The sequence below is a fragment of the Monodelphis domestica genome, chromosome 2 (assembly GCF_027887165.1).
Source record: "Monodelphis domestica isolate mMonDom1 chromosome 2, mMonDom1.pri, whole genome shotgun sequence".
Taxonomy (NCBI): Eukaryota; Metazoa; Chordata; class Mammalia; order Didelphimorphia; family Didelphidae; genus Monodelphis; species Monodelphis domestica.
Window position 1 is genome coordinate 443,536,040 of NC_077228.1, and position 22,786 is coordinate 443,558,825.

At 36.7% G+C, this 22,786-nt stretch overlaps 1 protein-coding gene across 4 annotated transcripts in view; it reads right to left on the reverse strand.

Moving 5' to 3' along the window:
• The window catches only part of PRKN (parkin RBR E3 ubiquitin protein ligase), a 1,990,036-nt gene that overhangs the window by 36,700 nt on the left and 1,930,550 nt on the right, over window positions 1-22,786 (reverse strand). For all 4 annotated transcript variants that reach the window (XM_007484868.2, XM_056814364.1, XM_016429709.2 and 1 more), the window contains one exon: window positions 7,137-7,220. In XM_007484868.2, coding sequence (XP_007484930.1) covers window positions 7,137-7,220 — 84 coding nt within the window. The remainder of the gene's footprint in view (window positions 1-7,136; window positions 7,221-22,786) is intronic.

A 22,786-nucleotide genomic window follows, 5' to 3' on the forward strand; every position in this document is an offset into this window, starting at 1 on the left:
ATATGATGGTGCTTTGTTAGTATGAGAGTTTCAGAACAGAAGGGGACATAGGCAAGGTTCTGAGGCCCATGGGAGGCTCTTATTCTTTATTTATTTGTTAGATTTCTATAATATCTTTCCTTTAAAGAGCTCAGTTGATTGAAGATATGCCCCCATGGCTACAGAGGTCACCCACCCAGAGGTGTCTTACAGGGAATATGAAACATACCAAATCCTTTGTCCTCTTACCAAACTGAATTAGGTCTTCTAATTAGTTTGATAAAACTGACTTTGTGCTTTTTCCCTTTTTCTCCTCAAGAGTTGCTATTGGTTGAAATATGGGACCATGGCAAATTAACCGCAGAGGGCCACCTTCAGAGGGAATAACAGGAAAAAGAGACAAATGACTCCTTTTTCTCCAGGAGACAGTCAACCAGTCTAGTTCTAGTATCTTGGATTGTTCAGCCAGAATTAGAAACTGACTCCATGAACATAAAGCCAGAATACCTAGGCAGAGGAAAACTTGGGGGTTGGAAGGGCTCTATCAAATCTTCCTTAATTGACTAACCCAGGTTGAAATCATCCCTCCTTTCTTTAAACAATTCTAGCACATATACTGTTGAGTCTATACTATTGACTTTCTTGACTTAAGCACCAACCCTCTGGGGCAGTCTCAGTCTAGAAATTCTCTTGGGCCTGAGTCCTTCTTACCCTGGGTTATCTCTTCCTCCTTGTGTGTCTGACCTTCTACAATCCATTTCCTGGCAAGTTGTGGAAAGGAAATTAGACTTACAGTTGGTGGGGGAAGGGGTATCTGGAAGTGGCAGTTGGGTCTTGGGATTAGCACTTCCTTCCTGCTGGGGGGGGGGGTCTGGCTTCCTGGTGTTGGAGGAGAGAGGAGCTTGTTCAGCCCAGTCTGAAGTAGTATGCTCTTCTTGGTTCAGCCTGAAGACACAGGCTTCTGAAGGTTAGAACTGTTCTTGTTTGTTTTCTGTCTACTGCTAAGATTCTGAATTAGACAAAGCAGGACTGATATAGAGTAGAGGGGAGTGGGAGAACCCTCCGCCAGCCTCTGGGCCTGGCCTCAACTGTGAAGCTAAGGAAAAACTCTAATCCCAACTGGTTATTAAACTTTATATTATTTGAACTTGCATTCAGATAAGTGGACTATCTTTTCTGTGCATAGAGGGAGCTGCACATCAGTTCAGTCATTCAAGACAAACAGTACTTATCAGACCCCTGCTGCTTTTTCTTAGCAGGGGGCATCTCTCTCCTTTGCCTCACCGAGCAATATTCCTTCTCTCCCCTTAAACTCCTCCATACCCCATACAAACCTCCCATTATCTCCCATTTTTTCCAATCTTCCATTTCCTTTCCCAAAAATATTACAAAGTGGATACCTTCATCCTCTCCAGGCCATTCCCCACTCCTGTTATGCTCTATTGTCTTCTTCCCCGTAGGATGTAAGCACTTTGAAGGCAGGTACTGTACTTTTTATTTGTATTTATATCCCTAGCACTTAGGTAGACAGGATTTAATAAATGCTTGTTATCTACCTTCCTACCTACTGAAAAGAGTACTGGTTTGGGATGAAAAAGACCTGAATCTCAAGCCTGTCACTAGAATTAGTTTAATTTTAAATTTCTTTGGAGGCTCTTGCCATCATTTCTGCTAATACTGAGATTATCTTCTTTTTGCAATGTATATGTCTTGAATGTACATACTTATTTCAAACTGACTCCTTTATTAGAATGAGAGCTTCTTAAGGGAAAAGACTTTTTTACTTTTTTTTTACCTTACTTTGTATGTACATAGAAAAAAAACACTTAAATACTAGTTCACTGGCTAAGTGATCCTAGGCAAGGGCCTTAACCTCTTGAATCCTCAGTTTCCCTATTTGGAATGAATGGATTCCTAAGAGGAACAACTGGGTTATAATGAGGAAAGTGCTTTGTAAAACTGAAAAGTTCTATATAAATGTGAGCTATTATCATATTATCTGGTCAATATTATTTCAATCAATCAGTTAACAAGTATTTGTTATAAGTGCAAAGGGCAGTAGGGTGGTGCAGTGGATAGAGCTCAGGGGCTGGAATCAGGAAAATTTTAGTCCAAATACAGCCTCAGACACTTTCTAGCAGCAAGTCCAGGGACTTAACCTTGTTTATCTCAGTTTCTGCTTTTGCAAAATGAATCAGGGAAGGAAATGGCAAATCACTCATGAATCTTTGCCAAAAAAATCCCAAATTGGGTCAAAAGAGTCAGAAATGACTGAACAACAACTTCTTCTGGGATGTCTCCCACTTCATTCTGTTTGTTTCTTGCTTACACATAGTTGTATGCATATTCTCTCCTTGTGAACTCTGAGATCGAGGACTTTTTTTTTCTTTGTATCTTCAACACTTAGCACAGTGCCCGACCCATAGGAGGTACTTAGTAAAAGGTAATTGGCTGATTAGATTTTCATATGGTCATGTAACTCTGGACCATCATGAATAATGTAGTATGAGGAATCAAACTTAGGATCTAAGAACCCACAGGTAGCACCCATAGGATTATAAGAAAGGGGTATATGTTTCCAATTACTACTCAATAAGATCATGTTTCTATCCCTGAGCAAAAATGAAATGAATAGAAGTAGCTATGAAAATGATAATTTGGTCTCATACTTTATGATTTTTCGTCAACCAAGATAATGGACAGGACCAGATACACTGAAAATATTTCAGTTATGTTAGTCTTAGATAAACATTCCCTAAAAGACTGTCCAAAGAGCAATTTCTTTATTAAAATGCAATTCCTAAAAGGACTCAAATACAAATAAATTTCTGGAAGTCTTCATGACCATTTCTTAGTGGTTTATATAAAGCCAAAGAATAACTAAAAAAGCATTAGTTTGGTAATTTTAAAGGCTAAATCCTTGCAGGGAAGAGAGACAAGCAAGTTCATGAATTATGCTCTGTTTTTTCCTCCTTTTACACATACCATTAGAATCATGAAATCACCGATAGAAGGGCTTGTCTAGAAGGCCTAGTTCAGCTCCATCTTTGCAGAGGGGAGAAGGAGGGAGCTCTTAATAAATTGACTTGTTTAAAAATTATTAGGGAAATTTCTTGATTGTTTTCCCTCCCAACATGGCTAATGTTTTGCATGATTTCATATATGCAATGGGTATTGTACTTCTTGCCTTCTTAATGGATCAGCAAAGGGAGTGAAAAGAGAATTTGGAACTGAAGATAAAAAACAAAATAAAATAGATAATAAGGAGGGTAAGGGGAAGGGAATAAGCATTTACATAGGACTTTATGTCTTCATCACTGTGCTAGGTGCTTTACAAATATGATTTCATTTGATATTTAATTTATAAATAATTTATAATAATTTGATGTGCAAATAATATTTATTAATAATTGTCATAACACTGAAGTATTAAAATCTATTTACTGAAATTTTTCATTCTAATAATGTTGTATGTCCTCATATTTATAGTCAAACTTCTCACACAATATAAAGTGGATCCTTGACTCTAGTTTTAATGCTGTTCCCTATTTTATAAAATGTCTTTATGATTTTAATGTCATTGTTATTTTCCAATAACTACTCCAAATCTCAACTCTCCAAAAGAACCCTCCCTTGTAACACAAAAACCAAACCCCAAAACACTTCAAGAAGACAAATCAACCCAATAGCCATGACATACTTTATGTAGCTTTCTGTTTCTACACCAAGAACAGGGGACAAAATTGGATCATCTGCCTGCTGGTATCAAGGGTCTAAAAGGGGTCATCAGGAGAACCTGTGATTTTCTAGATGGCATGGGGGTACCTCCTACCTTCTGGTTCTTGGTTGACGTGCCAAAGTAGTACTTGAGAACTTCTCAGTGACTGAGGTGTTTCTCTGAAGATGACTAATAATTGAGCCTCTTTATGGGAACAAATTATTGGGGAGGAAGTTGTTTGTTCTATAAGAAGAGCTATGAAAACTTTACTCCATTTTGAGGTCTCTTCTTTTTCTCCTGTGGACTTTTAGAGAGGTGTGTGTAGAGAGCAGGGGGAGATTTTTCTTCTCTCTCCCCATTCCCCTCCTCCAGCAGCAATGGTGGACAAGTGAGTTGAATCTTTGGCAACCAACCTTCTGCCATTTAGTCTCCTTCCCTGATTATAGGTTAGTGACTAGAGATCCTGAGAAATGGTCATTTTGAACCTTACTGGCCCCCTCACTAATGCAAGAGATTTCTAAGCCTTGATTCAGGTGCACGCTACCTCTGGGAGCTAATTTCTTTTTCTTTTTTTTTTTAAACCCTTACCTTCCGTCTTGGAGTCAATACTGTGTATTGGCTCCAAGGCAGAAGAGTGGTGAGGGCTAGGCAATGGGGGTTAAGTGACTTGCCCAGGGTCACACAGCTAGGAAATGTCTGAGGCCAGATTTGAACCTAGGACCTCCTGTCTCTAGGCCTGGCTCTCAATCCACTGAGCTACCCAGCTGCCCCCGAGCTAATTTCTTATAAAGCATGCTTCTTGGAAGAGAAGACCCTCACTACCACTAGCATCCTGCAGCCCAACTGGCCAGGAGGTCTGAATCTCAGGAATTGCTCTTGCAGTGTAGATCTGAAGTGAATATGAAATATTTGTTGACAATCAATCCCACAGTGTAGTCTTTATCTTCCAAGGGAAATATAATGAGAGTAATGGATTATTTGAGATGTTTTCTGTTTTCTGTACTTAATTCCTGCCTGTGAATCTTTTGCAACCTAAGTATTTCCTGTGGTGCAGGAATCAGGGGTTTCCTTGATCACCACTGTCTCAGTCTATTAATCTGAATTCTGATGCCTTCTTAGTGTTTTCATTCATATTATTACACAGATTATACAAATGGGACTCTTTTTTTTTCAGGCTTTGCATTCAGTCACACATATCTTGCTGTGTCTCTTTATTCCTTTCATGTGTCATTTCTTACAGTGCAAAACTATTCCATTCCATTCATATGCCACCCAAGTTATAAGCTTGCTTAAAGCCACACAAAGGCTTTGGAAACAGCATGAAAAAAGGACCTTTCAACTGCACTAAGATTTGAGGGCAGCCTGCATGCAGACCTTCCCTTTTGTCTTTGACCTCCTTGGGAGTGAATGCTGCACAGTGGTATTGCTGGGTCAAACAGTATGAATAATTGAATCGCTTTTTTTGAATGAGGCCAAACCATTCCCCAGAATGGTCAGACCTTTTTTTTCCCCTTCTTGTAATAATTTAGGTATTTTTTGATCTTATGAGGAGGGGAGAGGGAAGAGGAGAGAGGTTGAATTTGACACTCAGAACTACCAATTACAAAAAAGAAGAGACTTTTCCCCTTCTGTTTTTAACATGACAAACACTTTCCAACAGAGGGAGTTTGAGTATGCCCTTCATGTATGTGGCATGCCAGGCAGAAATTTTTGGCATGAATATGACCCATTTGTCATGAAAAGTCTCTTGCAAAACACTAACAGCAGCACTTTGAAAACACAAATGTCTTTTAAAGTCCTGAGTGATTTCATGCACCAGACATTGGAAGGGAAGCAGATGAATCAGAATTTCTCAGGACTTGAGATATTTAATTTCATAGAAAGCCACAGGAAGGGGTTCTTAGCAGTGAACTTTCTTGACCCTTTCTCTGGAAGTCTCATGCTTGTGAGTGGTTATTTGCAAAGCTGCTTCGGATAGATTGATGGCCTGTTTTTAGTATGAACCTTGGGGAAAAATTCTCCTCTTCCTATTTAGGTTAAGAGAGCAATAGGTTGTTACTAGTGTTGGAGAGCTGAGGTGGGGTGGCTACAAACCACATCAGCCCCCTCATTTTAAAGATGAAGAACCTGAGGCCTAAGAAAGGTTCAAAAACTTGCTTAAGTTCACATAGTTAATAAATAGTAGAATTAAGATTTAAACTTAGGCCTTCTGACTCTGAATCTAAACCCCTATTTCTTATATCACGTTGAGATTGATTGCCTAAGAAAAATCTTTGGCCATAATTAAATTTAATTAGGAAATAATAATACATTTTCAGTTCCATAAGTTTTACTTTTCATAATGAATTTCAATCAGCACTTTCATTATCTAAGGGCATTAATCAAGGTAAAAAGAAGGTTTTTTCATACATTGTACAGAATAGGAAGTATAATTGGGCACTTAGCTGAGTTGTTTTTGCTTTTTTCCTTACTAAAACTACTCAATACTTATTTAAATAAAATTTCCAATTTAAATCCCTATAAAAACTATGAAGAAATGACTTTCTATTTTTGAGTCTTTCATTTAATTGATCATAGTAATAGTAAAAATATATGTTAACCTTTACATGTAAAAAAAGCTTTTGCTTAATAAACCAACATGAAGTGTAAGCTTAGTGGTAATTTATGAATTTCTCGAGTTTTCAGTCATTTTTCAGACTTTCACGGTAACACGAGCATGTGTAATTTTTGCCTTCAAGCCTAAGGAAAAGATTTTCTTAGGAAACTGTAGGTTTTAAATTACTTTAATGCAGTGGGTCTTCCTTTCTTCCTCTCTCACACCAATCCCTTCTTCTCTACAGATTTCTTTCCCATCTCCTGGTATCCCATATTCTCATTCCCTATGCCTCCCTGCCAAACAAACAACATTCTGTAGGTTGTCTTGTACCACTTGAACACAAGAGAGCTGGCTTCAGTTTTGTATTTTTTTGCCAACATTTCACTGAGAAGGGATTTATGAAGAGGATCATAGAAATGGAGAAGATCAGAGGTATGCCATTCAAGGAGTTTTTGCTTGGCCCTACCCACCATCAAACAAATATTTTGAACTGGGTAGCTCCAATATCCACAATTTCCTTTAAATGCCTCTACCACTCTTATCCAAGCTCTCAAAGACTGCTTGAGAAATACTGATTTAAGATAACAGGTCTATCTGAAAACAATAATCAAATCAGCATAATCATTTCTGAAAACATAATGTTAACCAATTATCCCCTGACTCCAGTCACCATCTCTGTGACTTTTAGGATCCCAAACTCTTATCTGGCTACCACTCCTCTATAAACATTTATTTTTTCTTTTATGTTGCTTGCTTATTTCTACATACTCATTGCCTTGTACATATTAAGTCTTTGATAAATGCCTTTTAATTTCTTCATATGTTTATTCATTTATTCTGTACCTGGGCTGCTGCTCCTGAGGCTTCAAAGAGGGTGTTGCATTCTCCTTCATGGTATTCTTCTTTACATTCACGGCAGAATTCAAACTGAAATAGAACACATGCCCATATTAGAGAGATGTTTGGTGGTTGTCTTTGATTATAAGAGTTGTCAACTTACCTCCCTATGACCCAATACACTATATTAATGTGACTCTTCTAGATATTATTTTAATCTAGATCTGTTCTATGCCAGGGAAAATTTTAATCTAGAACTATGCATAGAATAGGTATGGATTAAACTGGTGGACTCAAATCCCACCTCTGCCATTTACCTACCCACATGACCTTATCCTAGTCTCTCTTGGCCTCAATTTCCTCATTTACAAAATTGAGATGCCCTCTTAGTTCTCGTTTAGCTCTCAGTCATTGATTCTAGGATACTAAACAAACTATAGCTATATTGATGTTATATAAAAAAGAGAAACTAATTACTCAATGTGCAGCATTTAACAATTATAGAGAGAAAACATTACTATATTGGATCATAGGATTTAGAATGAAAAGGGAAGTATTCTAGCTTAAGTCCTATCTCTTCTACCTCTTTTTTTTTTAAAGCAGATGATTAAATATTTTTAAGCACATGAACCAGGAGATTTTTGCTACTTGCCTGATACTACATTGAAGAAGCTAGGCATAGGGACATAGTCCTGGGTTTAGAGTCAGGATCTAGAGTTCAGATATGGCCTCAGCTGCTCACTAGCTATGTGACCCTGGGTAAGTCATGTGACCTTGTTTGCCTCAATTTCCTCATGTGTAAAATACGATGAAGAAAGAAATAGTAAACCAGTCCAGTATCTTTGCCAAGAAACCCCTAAATAGGGTCACAAAAATTTTTAGAAATGACTGAACAATCAATATTATGCAAGTTGTATTCAGCATATCCTTTATTAAGTAGGTCCTCTGACTCTAAATCTGAAGTTTGTCATATGATTGACTTCTAGAACTTCCCTTTGAAAAGTAAGCATTAATTTATAAAGACCATCTATCTGAAAACTGAAAACATCTAGAGAATGAAGTGACTAAAAGCAAATGAATAAAAAGTAAGATAATACACCTTCCAATGTGCTTCTATAAACGTCACATAACTGCAAATAATTTATCTAAAGTTATATGGCTAGTCAGTTAGTGGCAGGGCTGGGACTGTTATCTCAAGGAATTCTTTTGAAAAAGATATTCATAGGGACAGATAGGTGGCACAGTGTCTAGAGTGTCAGGCCTGCCTGGCATCAACAGGACCTGGGCTCAAATCTGACCTGAGAAACTTTCTAGCTATGTGATGCTAGGCAAGTCTGACTGTCTAGCCCTTGCCACAATTCTATCTTAGAACTAATAGCAAGACAGAAGGTAATGGTTTTAAGGGGGGAAAAAAGAAAAATATTCATATAAGGAGACCTGGACCTCTACTTCAGGCATTTGAGAACAGAAGAACTTTTTTAGCTGGGGATTATAGTTTGGACTAGCAAAATAACTGGAATTGTGATTTAGCTACATTTCTCACCCTTTCCTTATTGGTGGCATCTGCCACCTGATCATCTGGACATTGCAAATTAACTGCAATATTCAATAAGGCTCTTGGAAGCACTTAGAAACTTAGGGAAAGGAAAGGAACAGAGATGAGGTCTTTTGGTCTCTGTTCCCATTACACCCAGGAGAATATGTAGCCATTTAGCACAGTGGATTTGGCTAAGATATCATGTCTACTAAAATCACCCCTGGAAATAAACACACAATCCTCAGAGCAAGTGAATATAAGGAATTCATAGAAATATGGAAAAATTATATGAAGTAATCCTTAATGACAACAATAAGGCAAATTAAAAGATTATTTGAATGAAGTCAACTTGGAGTAAGTGTAATAACCAACACAGGTCATGAAACATCCTGGATATACCCAAACCAAATGCACTGGTGTCAAAATGAAACAGAAACTGTTCTATGGGCTACATATTGACTTAAAAAACTATAGATTAAAAATTATTTATTTGCTGTAACATTTAAAACATTAAGATACTTTGTTAACCCCTTTTTTCCCGTCACACCCCCTCCATTAGAGGAGGCATCCTTTGAAAAAAAGATGTATTGTATATATAAAATTATAGCTTGCTTATTTCTCTGGAAAATATCTTAAAAAAAGAATCTGAAAACAAAACTAAATAAGAAATTAAATATAAACATGCCACCAGTTTGTTGACCTGTGGAAATAATAAACATATATGCATGTGTGTTAGGACATTTTTCTTCCCTCCTCATAATAATAATAATAATAATAATAATAATAAAAAAATAAAAATAATTACTATTTATTAAATTTTTTATATAAACATTGATACAATATTCATATTGTATAACATATAATGAAAACATGACTATAACAATAAATATTTGAACATAAATATTAACAGATATTTATAAAAAATAAAATAACTAGTATTTATATCATATCTTCTATAAGCCAGGCACTATGCTAAACACTTTACAAATATTTTTGTTGTTGTTCAGTGATTTCAATCATGCCCTCTTCTTCATGACTCCGTTTGGGGTTTTCTTGGCAGAGATATTGGAGTCTTTTTTCATTTCCTTCTCTAGCTCATTTTATAGATGAGGAACTGAGGTAAGTGACTTGTTCAGGGTCATACAGCTAGTAAGTCTCTGAGGTCACATTTGAACTCATATCCTCCTGACTCCAGAATTCATTATGTCACCCAGATCTTATTTCAATTCAATAACAATTGGTTAAATATGTAACATGTGCCAGGCACATGTACTAAGTGTTGGGGATATAAAATAAAACAAAAGACAGTCTCTTACCCTAAGGGAACTTACAACCTAATAAGGTTCCTCATCACTGTCAGCATGAGCACATTTCCTTATTTTCCTGAATCAAAGACTTTCAGAGCTGAAAGGAATCTCATATATATATCATCTAGTCCAGCTGGTACCCAAATAAGAATCCTTTCTATACAGCATATCTGCGATGTGATCACAAAGCTTTTCTCAGAAACTCCCTGGGGGATTCATTATTCCACTTCTGGATACTTTTAATTGTTACGAACTTTTCCCTGAAATCAAGCCGGAATTTGCTTCTGCAACTCCAGGCATGCTTCCTTGTTTTCACCTCCAGAGCCAAGCAGAATAGATATAATCTTTCCATGTGAGAGACCTTCAGATACTCAGATAGCTAGAATGTGCCTTTCCTTTCCTTCTCAAGTCCAACCATCCCTAGTTTCTTCTCCGACCTAGGAATGATCTCAAGCCTGCGACACTCTCCAGCTTATCAGTGTTCTTTCTATAAAAGTAGTCAATAGAACTGAACACATGCTACTCCACATGAGATCACTCTGAAGTTTCTCAATTCTAAAAATCAAATTCAAAAACCCAATCCAGTCTCTGTGTACTAAGCACAAAACAGAGAGATAAGGACTTATTCTGGAAGTAAATGCCAAAACCCCTTTAACAGCCATAGAAAATCAATGAGGAGTAGGAGAAAGGGCAGCCAACTCTTAGACTAACTGGAGTTCTGTCACTGTGTGGCCTCAGGCAATTCAATTAACCTCTCTGGGCTTCAGTTTCATTATCTATAAAAGAAAAGCATGGGATGAAATGACTCTTGCCTGGGATGCTTTCTCTTCTCCCCTCTACCTTTTAGAATACCCTGGTTTCATTCAAGGCTTAGGCCATGTGCAACTGTCTATGGTTCATTGTTCTAGAACCCTTTAGTTATGGATGTTTTCTTTCTCCTCAAATCAGTACATATTTGTGTACATGTTGTTCACCCCTGATAAGGAATGGAAGCTCCCTAAACACGGGTTTTTTTTTATTTTGTTTCATTTCTATATCCTCAGGATTTAGCCCAGAGCTTGCATGCCATAACCATTTACTTAATACTTATTTGATGAAATTAGATCTAATAAAATGTATTTATTATTAGTAATAATTTATTATGTATTAATAACATTGATTTATAACATTAGTAGTAATACTTTATTATTAATTAAGCTGAGTTTAAATCCAGCTGTATACACTTAATAATGATATTTAGCCTTTATGTAGTGGCACTGTGCAAAGAACATCACAAATATTATTTGATCCTTATAATTACCTTGGAAGATAGTTACTATCCTCATTTTACAAATGAGAAAACTGAGGCAAGAAGATTAAGTTATTTGCTCAATGTCATAAAGCGAGTAGCTATTTGAGGCTGGATTTGAACTTATGTCTTCTTGATCCAGCACTCTATTCATTGTGCCACCAAGCTGACTAGTACCCTTGGGACCCCAGGCAAGTCACTTAACCTCTTTGCCTTAGTTTCCTCATCTGTAAAGTGGGGTTAATGAGAACACCTACCTCCCAGGTTGTTTTGAGGATTCAGTAAGATAACATATATACAGTTCTTTGCAATCTATATAAATGCTATTTATGATTTTCCTTATTGCTGTTATCATTATAATTATTATGATCATTTTTATGTGCCAGGCATAGTGCTAAGCATAAAGGCATGAATTGTCCTTGACCTCAAAGAGTTCATGTTCATAAGGGAGAGGCATATATGATATATACAGAGGAAATAAGATCATCTCTAAGAGGAAAATACTAGTAATATGTCTGTGTACTTGGGGTGGGGGGAATAGGAACTGGGAAAGGCCCTCTGAAGGTGAGATTTGATCTGAGTCTTGAACAAAAGGCAAGGAAATGAATAGTTAGAGATGAGGAGGTAGCATCTCCACGTATGGAGAAAAGGCACTGAGAAATTCGTGAGGTTGAAAACAGAGTGTTGTATTCAAGGATCAACAAGTGGGCAAGAGTAGCTGGACTGTAAAGGCAGCTAGATGTAGTCTGGAGCCTGGAGTCAGGAAGATTCACCTTCCTGAGTTCAAATCCACTCTCAGACCAGCTCTGTGACCCTAAGCAAGTCACTTAACTCTTGTTTACCTCAGTTTCTAATTTATAAAATGAATTGGGGAAGGAGATGGCAGACCACTTTGCCAAGAACATCCCTAATGGTATCACAAAGAGTTGAGCATGACAGAAACAAATGAATAAAAGTATTCAGAGAGGTCTAAAATGTTCAGAAGGCTAAAACATAGTATGGGAGTTGAATATGTAGAGTTTCAGGGTCTGAATGGAGGACTTTACAACTAATTTTGTAGCTAATTGGGAGGCATTTGAGTTTCCTGAATAATTGGTGACCTGGTCAGATCTGTACTTTGGGAAGATGGCACCTGAGTGGAAGATGGGTCAGAGTAGAATGAGACTTGAGACAGGGAGACTGCAAACAGAAGGCTGTCTCAAGAATCCAAGTTATAGGTGATTGTCTTGATGGTAACATCAGTAGAGACAAAAGAGATAAATGTGGGAGAGAAGTTTAAAGTTGGAAATGATGGGATTTGACAATGGATTGGATATGTGGGATAAGTAAGAAGGAGGCAGAGATGTATTGAAGTCAGCTGGAATATTTGAGAGCCTATTGTTAAATTTGTAGTGTGAACACTTGACACCTTAGAAATTGACAAATGCTACAAATTTGGCATAGATTTTTAATTGCTTTATTGATTGCCTAGACTTATGCAGTGGGGAAGAGTAACTAGATAACAGAGTGGGGAGAGTACTAGGTTTATATTAGGGAGGACCTGGATTCAAATGTGACTTTAGAGACTTCCTAATTATGTGATCCTTGTCAAATCACTTAACTCCAGTTGCCTATCCCATGCTGCTTTTCTGTCTTAGAATTGACACGAAGGCAAAAAGTAAGGGATAAAAAAAAGTGATGGAGAAAATATTTATAATGCAGATTAAACATATTTTCAGAGAGTCTACTGTTAAACATTAACCAGCACATAACTGGAGGGAGAAGTCTAGGAAGACAATATGGTTATGAGTTTGGGTAATTGGGAAGATGATGGTGCCCATAAGAAGGTTCAGAAAGAAAGGGAAGTAGAGTTTTTGGGGAAAATAAAGAATTCCATTTTGGACATGTTGAGTCTTACATGCCTATGAGGATAGTCAGTTTGAGACGTCCAAAAGTCAGTTAGTGATATGGAACTGTATCTTAGGAGAGTCATTAGAGCTAGATATATTGATATGTGAATAGAGGTAGCAAGTGAACCTATGGGAGCTGATGCTATGGCCAAATGAAAGAGAATGGAGTAAATTGAGAGGGAAAAGGTTTAGGCCAGAGCCTTGGAGAGAACACATGGTGAGTGACTAGAAGTTTGATAAAAAAAAAAAAACCAGCATAAGAGACTGAGAAAGGATAGTCCGAATAGAAGACACAGAAGAATAACCAGGAGAATCATGTCACCAAAACTCAAAAAGGAGAAAGTATCCAGGAGAGGAGGGTGAATGACATTTTCAAAGGCTTCAGAAAAGTCGAGAAGGATGAGAACTGGGAAAAGGACATGAGATTTGGCAATTAAGAAAATACTGGCAACTTTGGGGAAAGCTGTTTCATATTGAATGATGAGGCTGGAAGTCAGAATTTGGAAGTTTTAAAATTAATCTAGAGGAGTGGGAGTGGAAGCCCCCAGTCTAAATGGCTTTTTAAAAACATTAAAAACAATAGCAAGCAGTTATGGCAGAATTTAGTGAGGGTTTTTTTAAAAGGATGAGGAAGAAAATAATGTTTTGTAGACAGTAAGGAAAACAACCAATAGATAGAAAGAGATTGAAGATGAGTGAGAGTGAGGAAAATAAAATCTGCCAGAGAAGATGGAGAGGTACATGTAAAGGGGTCAGCTTTGGCAGGGAGAAAGGCTACCTCTTCAGGGATTGGAGCAAAAGAAGAGATTGTGGGGGAAATGACTGAGTAATGGAGATTAGATGAAATTCTATGTGAGTAACTTAATTTTTCAGTGAAGAATATGTGGTGAGATCTTCAACGAAGAGATTGAGGGGAGAGTGTGCTGTGGGAGGATTGAGGAGAGATGGAAAGATTTAAAATAACTATTGTGGAGAACAGGAGAGCAAACTTATCAGAGAGGAATAGAATGATTGCTTTATTGCAACAAAGACTGAGATGAGGCCACATGAGATCATGTTTCTCTCTGTCTCTATTTATATATAAACATTACAAAGCTCTAAAGAAATATATTTCTGGTTTTGTTTTTGTTTTTGTTTTTAACTTGGTCAGACCTGAGTCTTAGGGAGGAAAATCCCTCTATTAATGAAATTGCTCTACAATTTATAGTCTTGGAAATTTGCCTGGGGGCAATGAAAGGTTAAATAATCTATCCAGAGTTATGCTGACGGTATAAGGGCGACTTAAAATTCCTTCTGATGCTGAGCTCAGCCTTTTATGCACAAGGCTACACTGCCTGTGATGTAAATGCTAGCTCTTATTATCATTATTACTACATATTGTCATTCCTTTGGAAATCTAATGGAATGAACTGGATTTGGACACATGTGAAGGGGTATTCATTTAGACCATGAAATTACGTGGCGTAGGGGAAGTTGCTGGGGTTTGTATATGTGTCTATACGTGTGTGTGTATTTATACATACACACATCAAGATCACTATGACAGTGGAGTCTCTGACCACTTTATTTCATAGCACTCTGTCTGAGGTTCTACATAAAGGGCAAGCAGAGTCCTAGGTAAGTGCCTCTAAGGCACGCTAGGTACCAGCCTTAGAGATAATGTGTGGGTTTGATGCAAAGTAGTCTTCATCAGGATTTCATATACCATCATCTTTTTAATGAATGTGGACAGTACATTTCAAACCACTGAGAATAACTCCATAGATGATTTCACACCACTGCTTTCGATGGAAGCAAGTCTGATCTGTTGATATGACAGAGAAAACTCTTCACATCTTATTAGCTGGTGGATGAGATATAAAATCAGTTTCATGGTAGAGGAACACTCTGGAGGTTGATCAGTTTGTCAGAATAAATAGGCCTTCTCTGACACAAATACATTAAATTTCCTTTTGTACCAGTACTATGGAGAATGGACTATAAGGAAATAGAAAAGAATGAGCAATGGTAAAATTAAAGCCACAGTACATGGAACATAGTAAATGCTTAATATTTTCTTTTTTCTTCTCACTATTATTTATCAACCCATTTTTCTATCTATTGACTGATTGAATGATTTATAGATCATCTGATCTTTCTGGCTTAAGTCCTCAGTAGTCAACTATGGCCAAACTTTGCAATTAACCCATTTTAATGTTTTAATATTAATCTGTAATTTTGCCTCCTACAAAAATAATTTACCTATTACAACTGAAATTATAAAATTATTATAACTGAGTTAACTCATTTAGTGAATATTTTTAAATTGAAGAAACCCAAGTTGTTCTATGAATATGCCAAATATTAATAGTAGTAAGATATGATTTCCTTCATTGGTAATCATACAAAAGTGAATATTTAATGAACTGACCAAGTTATTACTAATTTGCAAGAAGTATTCATATTTTATTATTGGTATTTCTTCTGAGTTTGCTTTTAGGGCTAATGAAAATTGATAAAACTAAAGCACTATAAAGGACATAGATGCTAGATACTAAACCCATGTTTCACATTTTTGCTTCAACTTTTCATGTGTTTTCGGATTATAGACTAAAAGTTTCTATGTGAGAAAATTCTCCCCGACCCCATACACAAATACAGAGTAACTGTGTACACATCCAACTGTGTATTACTCTGAATGTAAAAAGACATTATGGGAAGTTGATCTTATCTCTAGGTTAGTCCTAGGGTACATGGATTAAAAATTGAATTTATATCCATACAGAGAAAACAATCTTAGTGAATTTAGCAACCAGGACCATGTTTAGAGTTGTAATATAAACTATAACCTTTTATAAATGTAAAACTGGAAGGGACCTCAGAGGTCATCTAATCCAATTTCTTTATTTGGTTGATGAGGAAACTGAGGCTATGGAAGCTTTGACATGCCCAAAGTCATCTGGGTAGTAAACTTCCAAGGCACTTCACCACTCTTAAGTTTTTTATTGTTGGTCTGTTTTTTCCAAATCTCTGTGACCCCATATGGGGTTTTCTTGGAAAAGTTTGTATTGGAATTATTTACCATTTTCTTCTGACAAGATGAGGAAATTTGAACTTGGGAAGAGGATCGTCCTGACTCTATGTCCAGTACTCTATCCACTGTGCCACTTAGCTGTTCCTACCGTTAAGTTAGAACCTATGCATTAGGGATGTTTATCATTATGTGAACATGCTGAATAAATCCTTGCTAAGAAATGGAAGCCTGATGCAGCCCATACTTTTGTGGGTGCAACAAAGGCAGAAAGGAATGTTGACACTAAATTTTTATTCACACACACAATCATCATCATTAGCATCATGAAAGAAAATAAATGGAAACCATTTATGTGATGTATGTGCCCAGTACAGGGACTTGGATATAATAAGATTTGAAAATTGCTTGTTAAATTAAATGAGCTTGTATTCAAGCAAGCTTGTGAAGCTAAAATTTCACCAATATGTTCAGATGGCTAATTATAGCTCATATTTATTTATTTAGCATGTGACTTTTTAATAGTTTTCTTTTTTAATTAAATTTTTGTTATTAAAAATTAACAAATGCCAACAAATCATCAAACAATGGTTTATGAAGGCAGACAAAGACATGAACATTCCAGTAAACAGAAAAGAGGACTGTATATGAAACATGTCCTGTTATATTCAGTTTATTTTAAGTGTATGTCAAATTTAACATGAGAGCAGTAGACGTGCCATACTTGCCTATATGGCCTTCTGATTTTTCCTACTTTTTCTCTGGGCATTTTTATATTTCAGTAAAAATCTTTTCTTTCTTTTCCTGAATCACTCTTATCTACTGACTCCACCCTTTTCCTGCACTCCAATAGAAACTTTTTTTTTAAATAACCAATAAGTCTAATCAAACTAAACAGGCACATTGACCATGTTTGACAACTTGTGTCTCATTCTGAACTTTTGACCATTATTTCTCTGCCAGGAAGTGGCAGAATCCTCAATTTTCTGAAGTCACAACAGTCATTGCTGAGATCTGAAGTCTTCCCAATTGGTTTCCTTTACATTATTGTGATCATTATGCAATTTGTAATCCTGGTTATATTAACTTCACTCTGAATCAGTTCATACAAGTTTTCTGAGGTTTGACACCTGTGACAACTTCAGACTGCTTTAAATAAATGACCACATTTGGTGTTTCAGACAAATTTGTGAAGCGTGTAGTTCAGGAATTATTATTCCCATTTTATGAACAGGGAACTAAGATTCAATTCCATGATTTACTTAAGGTCATATGGGTAGTAATCAGCCTGTGTCACAATTTGAACACAGGTATTCTGACTCAAAGGCAGTACTCCTTCTACTATACTGTGTGGTATCTCTTGGTTCCTTTAATGCCATCCAAGAAAAAGTACTTCTTATTTAAATGAATGAAGCCCAATTATTAAGCCCATAGAATGGGCAAAGGATTGTGCTAAATGCTGAGAATATAAATAGAAAAGACCATCCCTGTTCTGAGGGAGCCCAGTTCTGATGGGGGAGACAACACATGTTGGGAGTTTGAGCTACAAATCAGATGGAAAGTTCCTGTTGTCCATAGCTGCTAATTCCTCTTCTTTAATGTCATTTTCACTGATGAAATCATATCAGTTTCTTATGTTGAATCATTTTATCCTGGGAAGCTCAGTTCTCAAATCAGTTGCTGATTCAAGGCCACTCCTGCCACCAGTGTAAACCTGTTAAATACTTGGCTTTACCAATCAACACAGAAGAGACATTCAGTGGCAAAACAGGGTAAATTAAATTATAGGCTAACAAAGCTTTACAGAACAGAGGAAAAATGATTCATTTTCACCATCCTTCCTTCTTATGTACTTTCCAGGAATCTATTGTGGAAAAAAAGCCAGGATTGCCTGTGTGTGGCTTAAATATTCCCACATTATATTTATAAACATTCATATGGTCATGCAGGCTGACATTCCCCTGAACACATGTTCTGGTGTGTTCTTTTGTAGGTCCTTAGTTTATATTTTTGTTTAATTAGCATCTGTCTGTCTCCCCAAACCAATGTGTAGCAAATTCAAATGGAATTCAGAGAAAGAATGATGTTCTATCTTGGGAAGTGTGAAAAGAAATCAGTTACTTCCCAGGAGATGTGAAGGATCAGGTAATCTCTGATTAGTTTATAAGTTAGGAATTATCGAGAATGGATAATTTAGGGTCTCTGAAAATGAATTTTTTGATCCTTAGAGGTAAATCAGCATGAGATGAGAGATTTGGAGTCGGAAAGCACCTTCAAAGCAATTTAATGGAACCCATTCTATTTATAGATGAGAAAACTGAGGTTAGAGAGATGAGTTACCTAAGGGCATATAGGTACTAAAGAGTTAAAGCTAGTATTTGAATTAAAATCCTCTTGGTGCAAATCCAGGTTTGAGCCAGGTAACTCCCTGATACTATGTCTATGAGGAAAGTTATGTTTTCTATGTCATGGCAGTATATATTATCAAAACATTTCATTAGATTTTGTTTATTTTCACTTTAGGAGCTTCTAAAAGTCTGTTTAAGGAACAGGATAGAATCAACTAATATTTTAGGACCCCCTAACAATGGTCATGGGAAACATTAAAAGAAAGATCTAGTGCTTTTATACTGCTTTGGGAAAGAGGCGATATTTTTTGTCAAACACACAATTTTCCAGAAGATGGCAGCAATGATATATGAGATTCATCCCCAATATATTAAAACTAGCTAAAGCTCAATATGGGCAATAGCATCTGATATATTCAAGATTAGTTCTGACATTACAGTCCTACGGAAATGAAATGGTATTCTAATTCACTGAAACAAATCTTGAAAAGTAGAAAGTGTGAGGTTCATATTTCAAGTATACAACATCTACTTTGGACTTCTTCAATGAATGTGCTATATACTGCATACTAACATATGAGGGAAATCTGTGAATCAGTTAAGATAAATGGGAATCATAGAAAGAGGAACATTGCTTTCTTTTTTAAAATCTGTGTTGATTGTTCAGGAAGGTACAACAAATTCCAGAACTCTATAGTCCTAACCCTTAAAATTATTCTTTTAGTCCTACTGTTCTGAAAACCGCCTACTTTTTCTTGGATGTGAGCTGAGTGGATGGCCACTTCCTTACCCTGATTTTTTTTTCCCACCATGGAAGGACTGATTTGCACTTAGGGAACTCCTTCTTTCCTTCTCCTCCCTATACTTATCATTTTTTAGGTTATGTAGAGTATGAATAGGGGCAATGAGATGGCACAATGGATAGAATGCCAGGAAAACTCATCTTTGTGAGTTCATATCTGGCTTCAGACATGTACTAGTTAGGCAGGACTTACTACCTTGGGCTTAACTTAACACTTAACCCTGTTTACCTCAGGTCTACATATGTAAAATGATCTGGGGAAGGAAGTGACAAACCACTCCTCCAGTATCTTTGCCAAGAGAACTCCAAATGGGATTAAGCCTCAGAGACAATGAAATGATCAAACAAGAAGAATATGACCAGAACTTACTTACTTTATGGATATGCTTATTTAATTGTATATTCAATAATAACTGTCCCAGGGCCAATGATGCTCTATCAAATGAAATAATATTGGTAAAGTGTTGGTACATAGTAGGCATTTAAAATACTTGTTCTTTCCCTTTTCTTCCCTATTCCCTTTTCCCTGCTAGATGATAAGATTCTATGAAGCAGACTGTTCAGTTTGCTTTAGACAATTCCCACTATTGGGTCCTACCCTGAGAAAAGATTAATAAATACTTTTGAATACTTTGGGTATGGTGGTGGTTAGTTAACAACCCAGACTATTACCAAAAATACTTCAACCTTAATTAGATTAACTTAAATATTTTTTAAATTTGTAAATGTTTATGCATTTTCAAAGGGTAGTAAGTGAGCCTTCAATCAAACATGCCATTTTCACTAAAATATTCTTCAAATAAATTATAGAACCATAGAATTTGGGAGTTGGAAGGGACCATGTTGGCAACTGAATCCAAGCCATAACAGGAAAGGAATCCTCACTATGACATATCTGACAAAGAGTTGGGTTGTTTGGCCATTTCTTGAGGATTTTAAAGGAAGGGGAATTATCTACATCTTTAGTCAACCTATTCCACTTTTGGACAATTCTAATTGTTATGAAGCAGAGTCATTAAAAGAGTAGAGCAGTTATAAAGAGAAACAGATTTATAGGAGATGAAGAATTTATAGAATATTAGACCAAAATTGAGCCTAAACATGCCTCTTCTCTACTTCAACTTCTTGTTCCTGGTTTTGCCCTCTGGAGTCAAACAAAACATTTCTAATACATCCTTAGTCAGCTAGCCCTTCAAAAACTTGCAGAGTTATCATGGTCCCCATAAGTCTTCTATTTTCCATGCTAAATATTCCTAGCTTAAAAGACTGTTTGCCCTTTGATCCAGCCATAGCACTTCTGGGTTTATACCCCAAAGAGATAATAAGGATAAAAACTTGTACAAGAATATTCATAGCTGTGCTCTTTGTGGTGGCAAAAAATTGGAAAATGAGGGGATGCTCTTCAATTGGGGAATGGCTGAACAAATTATGGTATATGTTGGTGATGGAATAATATTGTGCTCAAAGGAATAATGAACTGGAGGAATTCCATGTGAACTGGAACGACCTCCAGGAATTAATGCAGGGTGAAAGGAGCAGAACCAGGAGAACATTGTACACAGAGGCGGATACACTGTGGTACAATCGAATGTAATGGATTTCTCTATTAGTAGCAATGCAATGATCTAGAACTATTCTGAGGGATTTATGAGAAATAACACTATCCACATTCAGAGAAAGAACTGTGGGAGTAGAAACACAGAGGAAAAGCAAATGCTTGGTTACATGGGTTGATGGGGATATGATTGGGGATGTAGACTCTAAATGATCAACCTAGTGCAAACATCAACAACATGAAAAAGTTTTTGACCAAAGACACATGTAAAACCCAGTGGAATTGTGTGTTGGTAATGGGAAGGGTTGGGGGGAGGGGAGGGAAAGAATATGATTCTTCTAACCAAGGAATAATGTTCTAAATTGACTAATTAAATAAAACTTAAAAAATAAATAAATATTCCTAGCTTCTTCATCTGATCCTTCTATTTCATGATTTCAAGGCCCTTCACCATCTTGATTTTCATTTTCTGGACCCTTTCCTTCTTATCAAAGTCCTTAGACTGAGGCACCCTGAATTGAACAGAGAACTCCAGATGAGGTCTGGCAAAAGCAAAGTACAATGGGGTTATTGTTGCCTTATATGAGAAAGAACAGTTATATAAGATTCTAAAATATCTCCACAGTTGAAAATTATGGGCCAATTATAATATGATGAAACTTAATAGAGATAAAGGTAAAGTCCAAATCTGGGTTTCAAAAAAAATTAGTTGAACAAGTACAAGATGGGAAAGGTATATACGGCTAGACTGTAATTCATATTTGAGGAATTTCACGTACCAAAAGAACAGAGTTAACAGAGCTGCAGATGGTGTGTGGAGGATCTTTTATCATGCATTTCTTTTTTGGGGGATGCTACATTAAGACCCCTGTTAACTATGGAGGTATTTTAGAACCTTAACCCTCATCATCTATAAACATATTATTCTTACCTAGGTATAAAGTTGTTGCAGCCAATTGGAAACTCAATAGAGAAATTGAACTGGAGTAACTGTACCATTTTTTTGGGAACATCCAGGGTGCAGAAAACCTAAGTTGACACTATGTACTAAGTACTAGCACAAGAACTCAGCTAGAACAGATTGGCAACCCATGGCACATCTGATTCTTATATGTGATATTTTCTCTAGTATTTCATAGAAAATCAGCATTCAATAAATATTTGTTAAACAGCTACTGGGAATTCAAAGAAAGGTACATCAATTCCTGCCCTCAATGAGCTTACAGTTTAATTGGGGAAGATGATCTATCAAAACAAGTTATGAAGGAGTGAGGTCTGGAGGCAGAAGGGGACCCAATGCAGGACATGATGAAGTTCAGAACAGTAAAGCCGAATGGGAAATGAAAAGATTGCTACCTAAGGGTCCCTCCTTAAATGGAAGAACTGGGATGAATTCTCTGATGGTGACTCTTTACCCTCTCCAGTCAAAGGGAAGGAGAGCCCCAGGGGCAGAAGGTATCAAGGTTACAGAGTTGATGTGATCTTTTCAGATAATGAGTTTCTGACAACCATTAAGATGTCCAAGAGAGTAGTCTGGTGGAAAATGATGATTCTTTTTTATCCCTTTCTTAACTTTGACTTTTATGAAACAAATTTCTGGGACTGACATCTCCTACATTCACCCACCCCTGAGTTCCCTTACCTTATATTTCTTTTTCTTTGTCTCAGAACAACTAAGGGAGAATTTAATGCTAGGAGTGGGGTTTTGTAATTCTTTAGTTATAATGGTTCCCTTGGCTTCATGCCATATAAATAAAGGTCTTTGCCTTCAAAACCTCCAGAGTGACTGAAGTGATGTTTCCATGCAGAATTCCTCAATGAGATATCTTGCAAGGCCAGACCATTTTTGCTTTTAAATTGTCACTAGCCAAGCCCTTCGATAGCAATCTGCTCCCTCCAGAAATGGCACACTGGTCACAG